This window comes from Pelobates fuscus, chromosome 9 (assembly GCF_036172605.1).
Source record: "Pelobates fuscus isolate aPelFus1 chromosome 9, aPelFus1.pri, whole genome shotgun sequence".
Taxonomy (NCBI): domain Eukaryota; kingdom Metazoa; phylum Chordata; class Amphibia; order Anura; family Pelobatidae; genus Pelobates; species Pelobates fuscus.
Window position 1 is genome coordinate 87579180 of NC_086325.1, and position 21350 is coordinate 87600529.

Here is a 21350-nt window from a genome sequence, read left to right on the forward strand (position 1 = left end):
TCATGTAGCTTCTAAGATTTGCATTCAGTTTATAGATTTTATCATTGTTTATATGTATCCAACAAGCAAATATTCACAATCTAAATTCTGAAAAAGTACGACATCAATGGCTTAGATGCTATTCAAAAAGATCAGGATGCAGATATAGTGGATTAAGCGCTGAGCTCTGTACTTGAACCTTTACCAACTAATAAGAAAGTATCAAGTAAAGAACTAAAACGCTAGTCCAGTGTTTACTGGGACCAGTGTAATAAAAACCTAGGAAAGAAAGTTCACGGGAATAGGTAAATTAATTTAAAATGCCAAAAAAAAAATAATAATAAAAAAAAAATCATACAACATGGCTGCAGACATCATGTTAGGGGGCCAGAGCATGAATGAGGTTTAAATTCCAATAATACTGCATTCACACAAGCTAAAAATAGAAAAAAAAAAAAAAATAATCATCTATACAGCTTATATTGCACAAGTTATTTTTATTAGTCAAATTAGTCTATGAAAAATAGTACAGCACACAAATCTAACGATAACCTCAACATAGGGTGACATCAAAACAAGTGCCACCACCACAGATGATGTTCACCACGAGAATAAATTGCATGTATTATTTACCCTCTATTTAAAATGGAATTAGCTATGTTAGCTAATCACAGGCCTATGAAAGCAAGTGCTCAGTCGGGGGTTATCCATCCTAGACTGCCCAGCTCTAAGCGGATCAAGTATGATGGGGATTACAGTTGCATTATGTTCTGTCTAAGAAGGAAAATGCATCTCTACATCTGTTAATATTCGTACACACAGTGCGTGTGTAATATGTAAAACTTGCATACTCATAATATAGGAATGTGTCTTTAAAAATGCGTTTTGTTGCACATTAGTCATCTGATTATAAACTGATAGCACTTGAGCTACAGACTTGGTTGAATGTTTAAAAAGTAGCAGCATTGGACTTCCCTGAACGCCTGTCATTCTATGAAAAGGCTTTGGCATCTCATATTCCTTTGGCCGGTATGTATCTCATTGCTTTGAATTGGAAAGGATCTTTATGCCCTACGAAGGCACAGCTGCTAGAGAAACTTTGAGCCAATTATACTTATGAACTAGCAACTGCCCTTACACCGGACCAGGAAACTACAATATCCCATATTTAGGAACCATAGTGTTGAGTGGTTCCACAGACTCCTCTACTTCTTTTATATCAGTTTTGCCTCATTCTCTGTGTAGTATGTTTTATTGTAGCTATATCATGCCATGGCAGATCTACCACAATCACAGAGGTCGCAGCTGTGACTGGGCCCATCACAGCAGGAGGCACGGCTACCCTGTTGTTCCCTGCCAATGCACAGTGCCGGACCTATAGGCTGGTATAACTTCAGGATCGGTACATGGCACCGGCTTGGTTTGCGCGGTCTCCGGGTGACAGGAGGGGAGTGCTCAGTACAGCGCTGTGACACATGGTGGGGCCTTGGAGACCCATAAAGGAGCTGGGGAGGGGGAAAGACACATGGAGGGGCTGGGGAGGGAATGATACTATGGAGGGACTGGAGAGGGAATGATACTATGGAGGAGCTGGGGGGGTAAGATACATGAGATACATTGAGGGAGGAGCTGGGAGGGAGAATGAGCTACATGGAGCGGCGGGGGGAATGAGACACATGGAGGAGCTGGGGGGATAAGATACATGGAGGGAGGAGCTGGGAGGGAGAATGAGATACATGGAGCGGCGGGGGGGGATGAGACACATGGAGGGGCAGGGGGGGGATGAGACACATGGAGGGGCAGGGGGGGGATGAGACACATGGAGGGGCAGGGGGGGGGATGAGACACATGGAGGGGCAGGGGGGGGAATGAGACATGGAGGGGCAGGGGGGGAATGATACACACGGAGGGGCAGGGGGGGAATGATACACACGGAGGGGCAGGGGGGGAATGATACACACGGAGGGGCAGGGGGGGGAATGATACACACGGAGGGGCAGGGGGGGAATGATACACACGGAGGGGCAGGGGGGGAATGATACACACGGAGGGGCAGGGGGGGGAAATGAGACACACGGAGGGGCAGGGGGGGGAATGAGACACATGGAGGGGCAGGGGGGGAATGAGACACATGGAGGGGCAGGGGGGGGAATGAGACACATGGAGGGGCAGGGGGGGGAAATGAGACACACGGAGGGGCAGGGGGGGAATGAGACACATGGAGGGGCAGGGGGGGAATGAGACACATGGAGGGGCAGGGGGGGAATGAGACACATGGAGGGGCAGGGGGGGAATGAGACACATGGAGGGGCAGGGGGGGAATGAGACACATGGAGGGGCAGGGGGGGAATGAGACACATGGAGGGGCAGGGGGGGGAAATTAGACACGGAGGGGGAATGAGACACGGAGGGGGAATGAGACACGGAGGGGGAATGAGACACGGAGGGGGAATGAGACACGGAGGGGGAATGAGACACGGAGGGGCTGGGGGGAAATGAGACACATTGAGGGGCTGGAGAAAGAATGAAACACAGTTCGGCTGGGGGGGGGGGGGGGGGTTACATACATGAGGGGCCCAGGGAAATGTTGCACCAGGGCCCGGAAGTTTCTAGTTATGCCTCTGATACCAAATCTATAAATATCTGATGTTTGGTTTGTTGTGTATTTTTTATAAACAACATCAATAAACTTTAATTTAAAAAAGTAGCAGCGTGTAAGGAACCCACAAGTTGCTATAAATAATTGTTGTAATCATGGATATGGACTTTATCCTTGATTCAAGCTAGTTGTGCAAGTCTGATATTATACACTTGGATCTCTGAAAGAAAAGTACTAATAAATATGACACCAGTGCTAGCTTGTGTCCATAAGACTCATTGTTACGAAAAATAAGAAGCCAACACTGAGGCTGCTATAATGAATTTACATTATTAGGAATCAATTTCCTTTGTCTAGAAAGTAGCTACGCTGCTTGTATTCTGCAGACAGGCTGTATTAAATCTCCATTGTTATGGCTGGCTTCAACCTTTATTAGGATTCCCTGGAGCATGAAAACATAAAAATCAGACGACTGCAAATGCACCTTGATTTATGATGTCACTCGAATGACCTCACCAGAAACGGTACATGTGGCCTCCTTATTCTCTCATACATTACATAATGTCTGCCAGTTAACAGAAAGCTGATGTCACCATAATTTGTAGCACACTACCACGAACCATTGTACACTGGGCAGCAACTTGAATGTTGGTAGGAACACAGACCGTGACAGACAATGTGACCTTCTAAACACTCATATTAATCTACAAACCAAAACCTTGGTCAGAGTCAGAGTCAACCTGGGTAATATGTATAAAAAAAACTTGGTAACATCAGATTTTGACAAACAGCTTTAACTTTGACCATATGGGTCCAATGTTGAATTCAAGTGGCATGAATAAGAAACTCTTTGGGAAACCGCACTATGCCTGTAGCTTGATGCCAGATATCATGCTGGTCATTTTTTTTATTTTATTTCTTTATTTATTTTAAATACCAGAGGTTCTTTGTATGGTACGATGGTTAATAACATTATGGATATAGTTCAACAAGTTTGGGATTTAGCATTATCATTTATTATTGAATTGTTTGGTGATGGATACATAAAAAAAAAAAAAATAGGGGGGCGGAGCAGACGCCTGAACAAGCCGGACGTGTCTTGGAGCTGCTCCGCAAGATGTTGAAACAAGCTGCCACTAACCTTGCTACCGAGCCACTGGAGCTGCAGCCTGATCCCCGACGATATAGGGGATCAGAAAAAAAGAAGAAAAAAAAAATGCGCTCGGATCCGGGCGCAGGGTCGCAAGATATTGGCACCTTTATGCGCACGACCGTGCGCCAAGATGGCGCCCGCAGAGGCATTCACGCCGCTGACCTTGGATGATGACAGCAGCATAGCTGACTTCTCCCCTCCGCCTACGCTGCGACCAGGGCCACAGGCAAACACAGGCCATGAGGACTCTGCCCCAGCCACTAAGGCAGACATAAAAGCTTTAATGACAGAGATCCAGGCCATGTTCAGGGCGGACCTGGCACCAATCCGGGAAGAAGTGACCACCCTCACCACGCGCATGCATGAGGTGGAGGAAAGCATGGCAGGCTTCAAGCTTGCCACAGATGCTTCCATAGGAGCTCTGCAGAAGCAGTGCGCAGACCATCAGGCCCAGATAGCCAACATGGAGGACAAAGCCAGGGCACGCAACTTGAGTTTAAGGGGGGTGCCAGAAACGGTCTCAGGAGCAGAGCTCCCCCACTACTGCAGGAGGCTCCTCGCTACCCTCCTCATGCCCAAACAGGCAAAGCAACTGGTGGTAGATTCATGCTTCAGACTGACCAACGCAGCCCAAGAGGTACCCAGGGATGTACTACTGAAACTGGTGCGGGACTCTGACCGTGGTGTTATTATGGGGGCAGTCAGGGGCACCCCCACAGTTTCCTTTGAAGGGGCACAGCTGGCATTTTTCTGGGACTTTTCCAGGCATATCTTGGCATGGAGGAGATCTCTTAAGCCAATTACCCAGCTTCTCCAAGAGAACTCTATTGCATACAAATAGGGCCCCCGCCGACTACTGGCCGACAAAGCGGGCAAGGCATATGCCATATCACAACCCGCTGAAGCACAAGCCTTCCTGCAATCCCTTGGCCTGCCAGGGGTAAAGACGCCATCAGCAGACCACTCAGCCTGGAATGTAGCGGACATTACCCCGTTTGTGCCTAGAAGAGGAGCACCTGCAGCGACAGAACTGCCGCCCTGAACTCTGGGGCCATACCTGCCTTGAATATGTTGCACCTTAATAATGTTTAAGTTTTACCTTCCTTTACTGTTGACTGTGAAAATATAACTTGCCTCTGATGTTATGTTGTTTGCTCCGTAGGCCTCAGATGTAGCTCTCCATTAAAGTATCTATGTCCCACCCCACCCCCCATAGTACAGAGTGTATAAGCAGTATCGCTGCGCTAAAATAGTTAACCTCTGAACACCTTGCGCATGACCCCGACCTCCTGTACCGGCGTCATACATAATTCCCCCGGCCATGGGAGGCTATCAGCCTGCATATTCATGCCTACACCTTAAACAAGTGCCTTACTAGAGCCCCTACCACAAGGAGTAATGCAAACTAGCCATAAGGCGCACGCAACCCATTGCCAGCATCCAGGGCCGGCCTTAGGCATTTAGACGCCCTGTGCGAAAAATCTTCACAGCGCCCCCCCCCCCCCCGTCATCCATGTATGCTGTTATGTTTGTGTTGTCTGTGTATGTAATAGTACGTGTGATGACTGTGTGTGATATGTAGGCTATGTGTGATAATTGTAATGGGTATATTAACAGTGTGTGATATGCGTGTATTGGTTGTATGTGACATACACACACACAGACACACACACACAGAGTCAGACGGCCATACACACACAGGAAGACATACACACACACACAAGCAGACAGTCATACACACACACACACACACAGACACACACAGGCAGGCAGTCACACACACACACAGACACACACAGGCAGACAGTCAGTCATACACACAGACACACACAGACAGTAATACACACAGACACACACAGAGGCAGACAGTCATATACACACACACACACACACGCAGACAGTCATACACACAGACACACACAGGCAGACAGTCATACACACAGGCAGAGAGTTACACTCACCTGACAATCACACAGTTACCTGTGGAGTTCATTGTTGAGGCAGTGCAGCTCCTGGTGACTGTTTGGTGGGGAAGCAGGGACTCCTTCCTGCTTCCCCTGCAGCCGTTTTCCGGCGCTTTTAGCTCCGCCCCCGCCGCACGGTAAGCTCCGCCCCCGCTGCAAATTTTTTTTTTTAAAAAAAAAATAATTTTTTTTTTTTTTTTTTTTTTTTTTTTTTTTTTTTTTTTTAATCGGCTGTGCGGCCGCACGGCGCCCCCTGCTCCATGGCGCCCTGTGCGGCCGCACAGCTCGCACACCCCTAAGGCCGGCCCTGCCAGCATCCCCCAAGTTACAAGCCCAATTGCCACCTTTTTTTTTTTATAAATTCTTTATTTATGTCAAGGAAGAACATTACAATAATTGCATATCAAAACGAGCCGATACAGGATATTGTTACATTATATATGCATGGTTCACATCGTATTTGGAATGACCTTAAACTATCCCTCCTAGTAAACCTTCACTTCACCAACGTATCCTGGAATGCGGCTATCAGCTTTTAACCAGTCCTTCCCAGTTTTTTATTTTTAAAATTTTTAAACTTATAACATAGATGAGAGATAAGCAAAGGCAGTAATAAGACAAAAACAGAAACCAATAAGGCAGGTCAAACAGCACCATATATGTCATACTAGTATGTTCGCATGTTAAATATGTGTAGGACATGCCCTATTTTCCATCCTGTGTTTCCATGATAATCTAACAACTCGTTTGCTGTTTTATATTTTTTGTCAAACTCTTACAAAGTTCTATCCAATTGCACCAGTAAGCCCATGTCCCAATCCTTTCGTGGTACTAGTTATTTACAGTCTGCCTGGCTTTCGTGAAATAATTAAGAAGATCTCACAAGAGAGAAGGAAAGGAACAGAGAGATGAAAGTAGATATCAGAGTGTGAAAAAAGGAAAAACTAGGGGAAAGAAAAAAAAAAAGGGGGGGGGGGAGGAGGGTGACGTCAGGAGGGTCCGGCCATCCCATGTCATGTGAGCTAAACTCACGTATTGGCTGCGCTGGCCTCCCAAGGGCCCCAAATTTTTTCAAACTTTTTCGTCGTACCCCTAACTCGAGCTGTGAGGTCATCCATGAGGTAATTATCTTTAATTTTCCTGATCACCATATCAATCCCTGGGGCCTCCTGTTTCAACCATCCCTGTGCCAGAGCTCTCCTAGCTGCCAGAGTCACCTTATTCAATAGGGTTAGTTGCGCTTTGGTCCAGTTATCTATAGGTCTGGCTAACCGGAACACCCATGGGTCTAGTTTAACCTCCCTCTCAAATATGTCTCGTAGCAATTGCGCAATTTGTCGCCAAAACACTTGTGCTATTGGGCATTCCCACCACATGTGGACATATGTGCCCTTGAGACCACATCCTCGCCAGCATAGGTCTGTAGTAATTTGATTCATACGGCTCAACTTTACCGGTGTGGTATACCACCTAAATAGCGTCTTATAGGACTGTTCCTGCAGGGAGACACACATAGAAGCCTGCGCGGCCGCCTCCCACATCTCCTGCCACTCCAATTGCCACCTTTAAGGGAGCTGGGGCGCATTAGCTCTTAAATAATTAAAAAACCGAGTAGGTACAGCCGAGTGATGTCTATATGGCTTTATTGTTCCTGCTACTTATCTGCTACTCACGAATGCACTGTTGTATACTCACAAAAATAAAGAATTTAAAAAAAAACTAAATAATAAAAAATAAATAATAAAAGAATTATACTTGTGCCCCGTATACTTTGTCCACAAACTTACAATTTAGTCCTCCACTACTGATAAATAAAAACACAATGTGTAATTTAAAATTGTATCTTCAATTTTTGAGAGTCTTTTCACATTTGTCTTTTAATAGTTTAAAATGTGTCAAAATTTTGTAGTTATGGTTACAGAATTATTGCAGATGTACAAATGCATTTATAGAGGACTTCCTTCTATATATCACCTATTAAACAATGCAAAAGATATCTTGTATAATAGGAAACAAAGATAAAAGTTTGGTTGAAAATATGCAGACGTTGCTAACAGTTTGAATATTGATTCTGTCTACAGATCTCTGATTATGAGTCAGTTTGACAGTATGTGACCTCTAGGTCTCCTTCATAAATTGCATGTTTTCTATTTTGTAACCTGATCACAATATCTTTTCTTGTATGTATATTATAATTGTGCAAAGAGATAAAAATATTTTGATGGGGTAGACTTCACATATGTATTAAATAAATAGGTTGTAAACGTTGCTAAAAACAAAACGGTTAAAACTATTTGTGCAATGTTTTCCCCATGGAGACACATAATAGTCTGAATGAAACTGGACCTCAAGATTTTTTTATAAATCGACAATATGCTTCTGCAGATGAACATTTGTTGACCTTTAATTAGATCATCCAGACAGGGCTTCTAGCTATATTACGGTTGCTCATTTTCAAATTCTGGAATAGGAAACTACATCCCATCCATGATATCATTTTTCATGCAATCCTATAAAACCAGAGAGGCTTTAATTCAGATTATGTTTTTAGTGATGAAGATGGATTGCTCAGCCAGGCCAGAGAGGCAACTCTGTGCTCTTCTTTCATTTACAATCTTCATCGTTGGCTTTGAGTAACCCCCTTTACTGAACATTGCCCCTGAACAAATCTAGGATCTAGTTTATTGCTTTCTAGCTTAAGATGATTGATTGCTGGAGCAGAAAGGAATTACTTCCTTAATATCACCGCATGTACTGGTGGAGGGATAGACAACCTTCGGCACTCCAGATGTTTTTGACTACATCTCCCATAATGCTCTTACACCAATAATGCTGGCAAAGCATCATGGGAGGTGTAGTCCAAAACATCTGGAGTGCCTAAGGTTGCCTATGCCTGTACTAGTGTGACATATGTAGCAATAGTTGTTGAAAATATTTATGATTTGCAAAATATGTAATAAGGGAGAGAACCCAATAAGTATGTATAAAATGTATACTGATAGTCCAACTGTGAGCAGCTTTCTTGTCATGTTCACTTTGCATATTTTTTTTGTACTTTACGCTGTATTATCACTAATGTTTCTTGTTATTTCGATTTGTAAGTTACACTACTCAATTAAAACGCAAGAAATTTGATTCATTTTCTTGAGGAGAAAATTGTGCGTGCAATGTCTTTGACATGAGATTGTCTGGCTCATGCCTTGAACATTTCCGTAGGGTTTTGCTCACAATGTCCATGTTTTTAGCATGAGAAATGCAGAGTTTTTGCTCCCAGCATAAATGCAAAACACAGAGCAGCACTATCAGTGTGGATAGTCGTGTGTGCACGGAGCTCATTCTCAATGTCATAAATCATGTAGGTAATGGTTTCTGTATCCTTGCTGCTTAGTAGGCGTACATTGATCAATGTCTGGGATTTACACTGGTTTTGTTCACTTTTTTGCATTGTGAAAGATGTATGGAGATAGTCCCTGTTTTTTGGGGAGTCTTGCTAATCTTTTGCTCAAAATGTAAGCGAGACAAGTACATATACGAAAAATTACAATATAATTTCTCTTGCATATTGCTGGGATGTGGTAAATACAAAATCAATTTAAATTAAATAACGTGGTTAAATTTTGCATGAAAAAAAAATATATATAGATTTACTACATGTTCTAAACCAGGCTGCTTATAGTTTCTGCACACATACAACCAGAATTATACTTGGAATAAGAAATTGCAAGAGACCAGCACAAGGTCTACACACATACGAAAAATAAACTATTTGGTTTAATGTTTTCTACATTTCTCTCCAAATATTCAGATAATTTAAGAAAATGCCTGCCTATTACTGCTAGATTTCAGTAATACGGAGTTTATAAAGTAGATCAGACTCACCCAACTTTGCAAAGAGGTTGAGCTACATTGTTAAGCATGGTTATCTAATGCAAAACATACACTGCACAACAAACTTGACCCTACCTGTTTCCCATCCAGGGTATACAGCTTTTTGACCACTCCTGTCTCCAGTTTAATAGCATCTGTGATGTCAGTGAGGACTTGTTCAAAGGAATGGGCTGTCTTCTTGTTCAGGAGAACACGCACAGCTTTGCGGGGTTTCACTCCACTGCGGATAATTGTTACCAACTTGGGACGCACAAAGTCTTTGTTCTCCCTGGATTGGTTGTTACAGCTCCCGAGGGACTGTGGGCTTTTTAGAGCTGCAGAGGTCTTCACGTTGACAGACCAGTTGGGATTTACATTCTTGGTGTATTCAAGCTTCTTGAAAAAGTTGTCAGAAGAGCAAACATAGCTTTCACCTAAAATTAGAAATTGCAAGAATTAATATTCTCTGAACAGCAATCAAGCGAAAAGGTTTTAGAGGTTTTGTTTTTTAATGAATTAAAACACTTTTGCATCCAACACAAATGGTAAAAATTATCATGTTTACTGAGATACTGCACCATTTTATCATTTAACTAGTACCACCGTCTTCAATTCTGTCAAATAAAACAATAGTAGAAAAAAATAATTAATACAAACAATGATAACGTTACTCTAATTCTTAGCATAGCAAAATGAACAACGGTAGTCAGAAAATCACATCTTCCTTGGCTGGTGATATTAAATTTTCTCAGCAGATTAAATCAGTAACTAGAATCCGTCAATCATGATGCAATAGAAAAAAAAAAAAAAAAAAAAAGTTTTGTTGGTTCCCTTGATCGGAACAATCCCTTAGCTCACACATGGCAAATTAAACAGAGGGAAGAGGGAGGACGACAGCTAACGTGTTTTGTGAAGCTGCACTTTATGGAGTCTCCTAAACATAAATTGACTGTAAAATAAACAAAATAAATAAAAATAAAAACACCCCAGAAGTTTTTAAACAAGCTAGTTTTTATGAATTCTCAATCCTACTTCTCTAGATTTTAGAGCATCCGTTTTTACATTGCTCATCTTGGCATAATGACATTCATCACTGCTACACATAATTTCCTGGTATTACAGTTCCCAATGTAACATTTTGAAAGGCGGCTATATAGCTATTGTCTAGTGTTATTTATATAAAGTGGCTCAATTCTATGGGAAAGAAACATTTGTATATGCCCCTATGCTGATATATTTTAGGATTAGGTCAGGGTCATTTTAATAGTGCCATGATGACCTGATATTCCTTGACACTAGAAGAATTGGCAATTGGGCTCTTATTATTCTAGGGGCCTTTAGATCTCTTGACATCTAGTTTTAGGGGTTATTAAACATTCATGTTTGGCAGCTGGGCATGGTATTGAAGAAGATAAAGGCACCATGGATAGATGGATCATTGGAACCCCCATTATTAAGATAAGGCCAGGGCCTAATGAAAGTATTTAGACAATTGGGCAATGGTTCCTATCTGCCTTCACATTCCATTTTTCTAGGTTTCTACTATACCTTAACTCATCACTGATTGAATTATGAGTGATTGGAAGGGGAGCAAAATGGAGCAGGCCCTCCACTAATACATAGCTGTCTTCTGGACCCCTGAATTAATAACGGAATTAGACTAATACTCAGTCCATATAACTCAGGGGTATTATTAAAACCTCTCCTGTGGAAAATTGGGTAACTAAAGGACAGGGAGAATCCCACCTTCCACAGTATGGCGGTGTGAGCTGGAGGGCTGCCCACATGCTATACTTTTTACCCTCACATTGTCAATGTTGTTAGGGTGTAGAAATTACCATTTTGGGCTTCGGTTTCGCCTGGTTAATAGGAAAGTATGCGAGAGCATTGCTTACTTCATTTTTGATTGAAAATATTGTGGATTGCTTGGAGGCAATTTAGTAAATAGATGGTGCATGGTATTTACACCATTGCATTTTTTTTTTTAAGCAAAACATTATTTGTTTTTAAATTCAATTAATTTACCAAAGACTGATTATTGGAAGTGCCACTAAGTGGGAAGTATGTTTGTTTGTTTACAGAATTCCAGCATCTATTGGGAGCTGTGCAAATAACCATAATAGTTTTTTTTTTTTTATGTTTTATCATGAATGGTCACAACAATACTACTGTACATTTCTTACAGACATGGATCACGGTGTGCTATATTCCATTTCTGAGCAATTCTAGTTGACCCTAAAAATCACATTTCAATCCCCCTTCAGGTAAAGTGGTAACCCTATTTGTAAGAAAGTGAGGCAAACAGGCAATTTACTGTTTGTTTTTCAACATGTACAGTATTCAACCTTCAGAAAAATGCTATCTGGATAATTTAAAAGTCTGGCTTGACAGATCCGCCTACCCAGGGTGACATTAGCTTCTAAATTAATTCCTATAGTAGGAAAACTGTGCTGTAAAAAGCAGGCATTGTGTTGAAACAGAGTAAGGTAGGCATCAAGTGGTTGCCATAGAAACAATGCAGTCTCAAAGCGGTGGTCCACAATAGACTGGTTTCGTGAAAAAGCCTGCAGCTGCAAGCCAAGGTTGAAAGATCTGCAATTCTCTCAATGCAAATCGTTGTATTCGGAGATGAAAACCCTTTAAATGTAAAAACACTTTGCATCTTTACATACCTATTAATAAATATTACACTAAATATAATAAATATGCTGTCAGAATCTGCAAGATTAACCCTCGCCGCTACCTGCGGTAGAGCGGTTAGACGAATCCCCAATGTTGTATATTCTTGGAAGCATGGAAAGACTTTAGACTGCTTATAAGATTAGCATTGCTTGCCAGTCCCTCTAAACACATCTCCTACTCATCCATTTTAATTTGTTTCAGCTTCTGAGCCTCAATGGGATTTGCAAATTAATTGGAACGGGTTTGCCTAGCTGAGAAAGAGCACATGCTTATTTAAAAATGCCTTCATTCCAGCAGTCTGTATCCTATTATAAAATCTATGCTAAATGTATTTTTAAACCTCACCAGACAGTTCTTTCCTCTATAATTTATATTTCTTTTCGAAGATCAATAATTTGACAATATAAAATTAAAGTTGCATTCAAAAGTAAACATGTGTTTATTTGCATATATAATTGCTTTGGTTTAAAAACCAAGAATTGTAATTACACTTTTTTTTTTTATTCATAAAGCAACCCTAAAATGCTTTTCTTGCTAGAAAAAAAACAATCTTTCAACTGATCTATTTGTTGTTAGTAGAAATTGTAACGCAATTAAAATCAAGATACATTAAATTGTAAATTAAATCTCACTCTAACCATCACATTAATATTGGTGAAAAGCACATCTTGATATCAAACACAAAGTTCATAATCAAAACAAACACATTCGAATAAAAAAAATAAATAAAATATATATACCACAACCCTCTAGTGTATTGGTACAAGAAAATATGATGATACTTTTGTGGAAGACTAAAGATATATGTATGACATTTATTAGGCGTTTGCCCTTCAATTCAATTGATGCCTTTTTATAAAGGTGTACAAGTTCTTTATTGGCCAACAGTGTTGTCGCGAACTAGAAATTTTCGGTTCGCGAACGGCGAACGCGAACTTCCGCAAATGTTCGCAAACCGGCGAACCGCGCGAACCGCCATTGAATTCAATGGGCAGGCGAATTTTAAAACCAACAGGGACTCTTTCTGGCCACAATAGTGATGGAAAAGTAGTTTCAAGGGGACTAACACCTGGACTGTGGCATGCCAGAGGGGGATCCATGGCAAAACTCCCATGGAAAATTGCACAGTTGATGCAGAGTCTGCTTTTAATCCATAAAGGGCAGAAATCACCATTCAACATTGACACCTGTCCTCAAAGCCCAGCCCTGATACACACTGACACAGAGCAGAATAGAGACTGTTCCCCCTACATAGGGTCACTTGGCAGATATGGATTGACACCTGTCCTCAAAACCCCTGATACACACTGACACAGAGCAGAATAGGGACTGTTCCCCCTACATAGGGTCACTTGGCAGATATGGATTGACACCTGTCCTCAAAACCCCTGATACACACTGACACAGAGCAGAATAGAGACTGTTCCCCCTACATAGGGTCACTTGGCAGATATGGATTGACACCTGTCCTCAAAACCCCTGATACACACTGACACAGAGCAGAATAGAGACTGTTCCCCCTACATAGGGTCACTTGGCAGATATGGATTGACACCTGTCCTCAAAACCCCTGATACACACTGACACAGAGCAGAATAGGGACTGTTCCCCCTACATAGGGTCACTTGGCAGATATGGATTGACACCTGTCCTCAAAACCCCTGATACACACTGACACAGAGCAGAATAGAGACTGTTCCCCCTACATAGGGTCACTTGGCAGATATGGATTGACACCTGTCCTCAAAACCCCTGATACACACTGACACAGAGCAGAATAGAGACTGTTCCCCCTACATAGGGTCACTTGGCAGATATGGATTGACACCTGTCCTCAAAACCCCTGATACACACTGACACAGAGCAGAATAGGGACTGTTCCCCCTACATAGGGTCACTTGGCAGATATGGATTGACACCTATCCTAATGATCCCTGATCCACACTGACACAGAGCAGAATAGAGACTGTTCCCCCTACATAGGGTCACTTGGCAGATATGGATTGACACCTGTCCTCAAAACCCCTGATACACACTGACACAGAGCAGAATAGGGACTGTTCCCCCTACATAGGGTCACTTGGCAGGTATGGATTGACACCTGTCCTCAAAGCCCCTGATACACACTGGGGGAGCTACTGTCCTCCCCAACCCCTGCGCGGTGGGTGGGGGCCATAAATCACAATGGGGGGGCCTACTTTCCTCTCCCCCGGCCCCCATCCCTGCGCGGTGGGTGGGGGGCATAAATCACAATGGGACGGACCTACTGATAGGAGTGGAGTATTGTTCATATCAGTTTAATACCTTCCGCGTCTCCTATCAGTGGACGTGTAAATGGCAGAGATTTTTAATTGTTGAATCACCTCCCCTTTTTAGGCCAAGGTGGGAAGATGCTTAGACCACTGGTATATTGGTGCCATCTTGGAGGATTTTAATTTTTGGTTTGGTTTTTGAAGCCACAGTGCTGCACCAGTGGGCCTAAAAATTAGGCATGTACACATGCCTGAAAAATTTGGTATTGTTGTAGCCGCTGCTGTAGCAGCGGCCAGAAAAATTGATGTTTGTTTCACAGGCAGAAAGTGCCCTAAAACATGGCGGCTTGAACCCTAGTTGGTGGCGGATAAGTCACGCAAGTCAAACGTCATTCAGAGCTAAAATACAGCAGCGTGTGGACCATTTTTAGCCCAAGGCAGCTCATCTCATCAGGCCTTTTTTAATCGAATGTATCGCCCAGTGTCAGTCCCTTCGGGATCCATCCCTCATTCATCTTAATAAAGGTGAGGTAATCTAGACTTTTTTGACCTAGGCGACTTCTCTTCTCAGTGACAATACCTCCTGCTGCACTGAAGGTCCTTTCTGACAGGACACTTGAAGCGGGGCAGGCCAGAAGTTCTATCGCAAATTGGGATAGCTCAGGCCACAGGTCAAGCCTGCACACCCAGTAGTCAAGGGGTTCATCGCTCCTCAGAGTGTCGATATCTGCAGTTAAGGCGAGGTAGTCTGCTACCTGTCGGTCGAGTCGCTCTCTGAGGGTGGATCCCGAAGGGCTGTGGCGATGCATAGGACTTAAAAAGGTCCGCATGTCCTCCATCAACAACACGTCTTTAAAGTGTCCTGTCCTTGCCGGCGTGGTCGTGGGAGGAGGAGGATGACTTCCACCTCTCCCCCTGTTAGATTCCCGTTGTGCTGTGACATCACCCTTATACGCTGTGTAAAGCATACTTTTTAATTTATTTTGCAAATGCTGCATCCTTTCCGACTTGTTGTAATTCGGTAACATTTCCGCCACTTTCTGCTTATACCGGGGGTCTAGTAGCGTGGACCACCAAAAGGGTACAGGTCGTTCTCCTTCAGCCTTTTTATACGAGGGTCCCTCAACAGGCAGGACAGCATGAAAGACCCCATTTGCACAAGGTTGGATGCCGAGCTACTCATTTCCCGTTCCTCCTCCTCACTGATGTCATTGAAGGTATGTTCTTCCCCCCAGATAGGTGACAACGAGCACCCTGGGATGCCTGTTGTGTTTTGTCTTGCTCCTCCTCCTCCTCCTCAAAGCTACAATCCTCCTCTGACTCCTCTTCCTCACAATCCTCTTCCAGCGTTGCCGCAGGTCCAGCAAGCGATGCTGATAAGGCTGTTTCTGGTGGTGATGGTGACCACAACTCTTCCTCTTCCTCTTCCTCTTCACGCTCATCTACAGCCTGATCCAGCACTCGCAGGGCACGCTCCATGAAGAAAACAAATGGTATGATGTCGCTGATGGTGTCTTCGTTGCGACTGACTAGGTTTGTCACCTCCTCAAAAGGACGCATGAGCCTACAGGCATTGCGCATGAGCGTCCAGTAACGTGGCAAAAAAATTCCCAGCTCCCCAGAGGCTGTCCTAGCACCCCGGTCATACAAATATTCATTAACAGCTTTTTCTTGTTGGAGCAGGCGGTCGAACATTAGGAGTGTTGAATTCCAACGTGTAGGGCTGTCGCAAATCAAGCGCCTCACTGGCATGTTGTTTCGCCGCTGGATATCGGCAAAGTGAGCCATGGCCGTGTAGGAACGCCTGAAATGGCCACACACCTTCCTGGCCTGCTTCAGGACGTCCTGTAAGCCTGTGTACTTATGCACAAAGCGTTGTACGATCAGATTACACACATGTGCCATGCACGGCACATGTGTCAACTTGCCCAACTTCAATGCCGCTATCAAATTTTTTTCCGTTGTCACACACCACTTTGCCGATATCCAGTTGCTGCGGAGTCAGCCACTTTTCCACCTGTGCGTTCAGGGCGGACAGGAGTGATTGTCCGGTGTGACTCTCTGCTTTCAAGCAAGTCAAACCCAAGATGGCGTGACACTGCCGTATCCGGGATGTGGAATAGTACCTGGGGAGCTGGGGGGGTGCCGTTGATGTGGAGCAAGAAGCAGCGGCACAAGAGGACTCAGCCGAGGAGGTTATGGAAGAGGATGGAGTAGGAGGAGTAGAGGAGGTGGCAGCAGGACTGCCTGCAATTCGTGGCGGTGTCACCAACTCCTCTGCAATGCCACGCATTCCTTGCTTGTCAGCCGTCAGCAGGTTTACCCAATGCGCAGTATAGGTGATATACCTGCCCTGACCATGCTTTGCAGACCAGGTATCAGTGGTCAGATGGACCCTTGCCCCAACACTGTGTGCCAGACATGCCATGACTTCCTTTTGCACAATCGAGTACAAGTTGGGGATTGCCTTTTGTGAAAAGAAATTCCGGCCGGGTACCTTCCACTGCGGTGTCCCAATAGCTACAAATTTTTTGAACGCCTCAGACTCAACCAGATTGTATGGTAAAAGCTGGCGGGCTAATAGTTCGGACAAGCCAGCTGTCAGACGCTGGGCAAGGGGGTGACTTGGTGACATTGGCTTCTTACGCTCAAACATGTCCTTGACAGACACATGACTGTGGGCAGATGAGCGGGAACTGCTCAAGGCGGGAGACGGAGTGGCGGATGGTTGAGAGGGGACAAGAAGGACAGCAGTGGTTGCCGTGGCTGAAGATGCTGGACCAGGAGGAGGATGGCGGCTTAGAGTAGGCGTGCTGCTTGTACTCATGTGTTGATCCCATAGGCGTTTGTGATGTGAGATCATGTGCCTACGCAAAGCAGTTGTACTTAGGTGGGTGTTGGACCTCCCACGACTCAGTTTCCTTTGGCACAGGTTGCAAATGGCATCGCTGTTGTCCGAGGCAGACACACAAAAAAAATGCCACACTGCTGAGCTCTGCAATGACGGCATTCTGGTGGTGGACACAGCATGCGTTGATTGGCGTGCTGTCGGGCTGACCCCGGGTGTCGATGCATGCTGTCTGACTGTGCCACTAGCTCCTTGCGACGACCCCCCCCGCTTCCAACTCGTCTCCTCCTCCTCCTCTCTGTCTCCCCATCTGAACTTTTGCCCTGTTCTTCTTCTTGCCGAGCGGGCACCCACTTGACATCCATGGACGCATCGTCATCATCAACCGCTTCGCTTGTATCTGACAACTCAGAAAAGGAAGCAGCAGCGGGTACAACATCATCATCATCACACCGTACCTCCATGTGTTTAATGCTGCCTGCCTGAGACATATCCCTGTTATCTACATCCTCTAGCAATAATGGTTGCGCATCACTCATTTCTTCAAACGGGTGTGTGAATAACTCCTCTGACATACCAAGTAAAGTGGCTGTGGTGCTAGTTTTGGTGGTGGCGGCAGGCGGGTGAGTGCTATCTTGAGAGGTGCCTGAAGCTAAGCTGGAGGAGGATGGTGCGTCAAGGTTCCGAGCGGAGGCTGTACAAGATTGGGTGTCCTGTGTTAGCCAGTCAACTAAGTCCTCAGAACTTTTCAAGTTCAGGGTACGTGGCTTCTGAAAACTGGGCATTATTCTAGGGCAAAAGGGAATCACAGCACCACTACGGCCCGTGCGGGGTGGCCTGCCTCTGCCTGTCATTTTTTTTTGGATTAGTGGTACTATGCGTGCAAGCTACTGTGAGACCAGATATGATTGGCAATGTGCACTGGAACAGTTCTGCAGAGCACACACTGTAGGCCTGAGACACCCGCTTGAAGACCAGTAACTGCTATTCAATCTATTACAGTGAAAAAAAATTTTGGTTTTAAAAGCACGCTATAGAGACACCAAATATGTTTGGCAACTGTCAAAGCACGCTGGAACAGGTCTACAGAGCACACGCTGAAGTAGGCCTGAAACACAGACGCTTGCAGACAACTGCTCTTCTATTGCAGTGAAAAAAAAAATATTTATTTTAAATGTAAAGCTTAACCAATTGTTAAAACAGATATGAGTGGTGGCACTGGGCAAGTAGGCACAGTATCCAATGTGAACCTCACACAGAAGCTGGCAGGCAGGCAACTGCTCTTCTATTACAGTGGAAACAAAATTTTGGTTGTAAAAGCACGCTATAGAGACACAAGATATGAGTGGCAACTGTCAAAGCACGCTGGCAGGGTTGTGCAGGGCACACGCTGAAGGAAGGCCTGACAGAGCCGCTTGAAGGACACTGACTGGCTGCTATTAGCTTACACTGGAAACCGTTTTTCTTTGTAAAAGCACGCTAAAGAGACACCAGATATGATTGGCAACTGTCAAAGCACGCTGGCACAGGTCTGCAGAGCACACGCTGAAGTAGGCCTGACACCCAGATGCTTGCAGACAACTAACTGCTCTTCTATTACAGTGAAAAAAAAATGATTTCTTTAAAATCTAAAGCTTAAGCTATTGTTAAAACAGATATGAGTGGTGGCACTGGGCTAGTGGGCATAGTATCCAATGTGAACCTCACACAGAAGCTGGCAGGCAGGCAACTGCTCTTCTATTACAGTGAAAAAAAAAATATTTATTTTAAATGTAAAGCTTAACCAATTGTTAAAACAGATATGAGTGGTGGCACTGGGCAAATAGGCACAGTATCCAATGTGAACCTCACACAGAAGCTGGCAGGCAGGCACCTGCAATTACATTACACAGGAAAAAAAAAAAAGCAGCCTGATGTTCTAGCCCTAAAAAGGGCTTTTTGGGGTGCTGTCGTTACAGCAGAGATCAGATGAGTCCTTCAGGATTGTAGTGGACACTGAATACCCTAGCCTAGCTATCAATTTCCCTATCTAATCAGCAGCAGCTAAACTTTCCCTCCTCTCACTAAGCATGCAGCTTCAGAATGAATCGAAAATGGATGCTGGGAGGGAGGTTGGAGGGTGTGGAAGGGAGTGCTGCTGATTGGCTGGAATGTGTCTGCTGACCGAGAGGCACAGGGTCAAAGTTTGCCCAATGATGACGAATAGGGGGCGGATCGAACTGCGCATGTGTCCGCCCACCGCGGCGAACGCGAACACGCTAATTTTGCCGGGAACTATTCGCCGGCGGACAGTTCGGTACATCACTATTGGCCAAGTCCTCTCCAAACATGGGATGGAAAAGAGGTAGGAACTCTACCAGTCCTGGAGACGTGAAGACTCTAGATTTATTTCATATAGACATTCTAATTCATGGCACGGACTGGGCCAACTAGTTTGTCAGATAAGTACAGGGGCAAAGTGGGTTAGTTGGATGATTTCACAGAAAGAGCAAGCACGGAGCAGCTAAGGGCAATGTTCCAATTTAATGTGATTATTGGAAGATTTTTTGTTTTCCCCTTTAGGTAGTTGTGTGGAATAGGTTATCACTTTCAGAGGTTGAATGATTCTGTAGAGGTTTGCTGTTATGTTAGTAGTATTTTCCATAGTTTGTTAAAGAAAGCTTTTGAAGATCATTTGGATAGCAAACCAATCAATAATGAATCGCTGCAGCTGTTTTTGATGATAATTACATGTGTCCCAGGCCAGGGTAGGGGGATTAATCTTAAGATCTATTTAGCTCACAATCTGAAGCAGAATGTCAAAATCTTTAATAGGATGACTCCAAATGCAAGCTAGTGACCCTAGTCTAGCAGGAGAGCCCCATTTGTCTATTCACTATTAATTCTGAGATAGACAGTTCAGCATCCCATTGACCACTATTCCGTAGGTGTATGAGCAGAGCTGCTCTGAGAAATTTAAAGTGACCTACTAATAACAATTTATGCAAATAGAGTGCAATTTAGAATACGGACAATTATCTTATCTACACAGACTGATTTCTAAACACATTAATTTTAAAAACACATTACTGTAAGTAATATTTGTTATGGTGCTCATGTATACATTCTGACACACCATCAATAAGAGGCTTCTAGGAAAGGACATTAGGACAGAAAACAAAGGACAGAGGTATATGATCCAAAAATTGGGACTTTGGAGGCATGCACTGATTATATGCGTTCACGGTTGTTTAGAATCTAGCACATAATTATTTTTTTCCCCAATTTATCTCAGGGTCTGTTTTTGAATCATTGTTGAATATCTTATTTTGAAATTACTCTCCAAGAAGCTGTGCCAGTTTGAGTAGAATATGTTTTTCCCTCTTATCACTCTCTTCCTGTGTCTGTCCCTCTCAGAATTAACAGAGAATTGTTTTATTTTCTACATATTAGGGCCTGTCATATTCTATATTAATATTCTCTTTTTCATTTGGTTTTCTTCATGCCTCCTTTATTCTTTTTTTATTCCCCCCCCCCCCCCCCAAGTCTTTTTTTCCCCACGTTATCTTTTAATCTTAATTAATTTTCTCTAAAAGTCTGTCTTGTATCTATTTACATAGGTTATCTATGGTATCTGTTGTAGAGGTTATGGTGTTATAAGCCTCCAGGCTGTAGACTACAAGATTTGACAAAAATTAGGGCTTGACCCGGCAACCATAGTCCACTCAACTGCACTGATACCTTGGAAATTAGTCCATTCAATACAGATGTCATGGATAGTTACATAGCTGAAAAGAGACTTGCGTCCATCAAGTTCAGCCTTCCTCACATATGTTTTTGCAGTTGATCCAAAAGAAGGCAAAAAGCCTAGTCTAAAGCACTTCCAATTTTGCAACAAATTAGGAGAAAAATCCTTCTTGACCTCAAAATAGCAGTCAGATGTCTCCTTGGATTAAGCAGCTATTACCCCACTAATTAGAAATGATATCCTTGTATGTTATGTTTTTGCAAGTATTTATCCAATTGC

At 43.7% G+C, this 21350-nt stretch overlaps 1 protein-coding gene across 1 annotated transcript in view; it reads right to left on the reverse strand.

Annotated features, from left to right (window-relative positions):
• The window catches only part of DCX (doublecortin), a 108858-nt gene that overhangs the window by 65054 nt on the left and 22454 nt on the right, over positions 1–21350 (reverse strand). The window contains exon 3 of the mRNA XM_063432156.1: positions 9659–9996. Coding sequence (XP_063288226.1) covers positions 9659–9996 — 338 coding nt within the window. The remainder of the gene's footprint in view (positions 1–9658; positions 9997–21350) is intronic.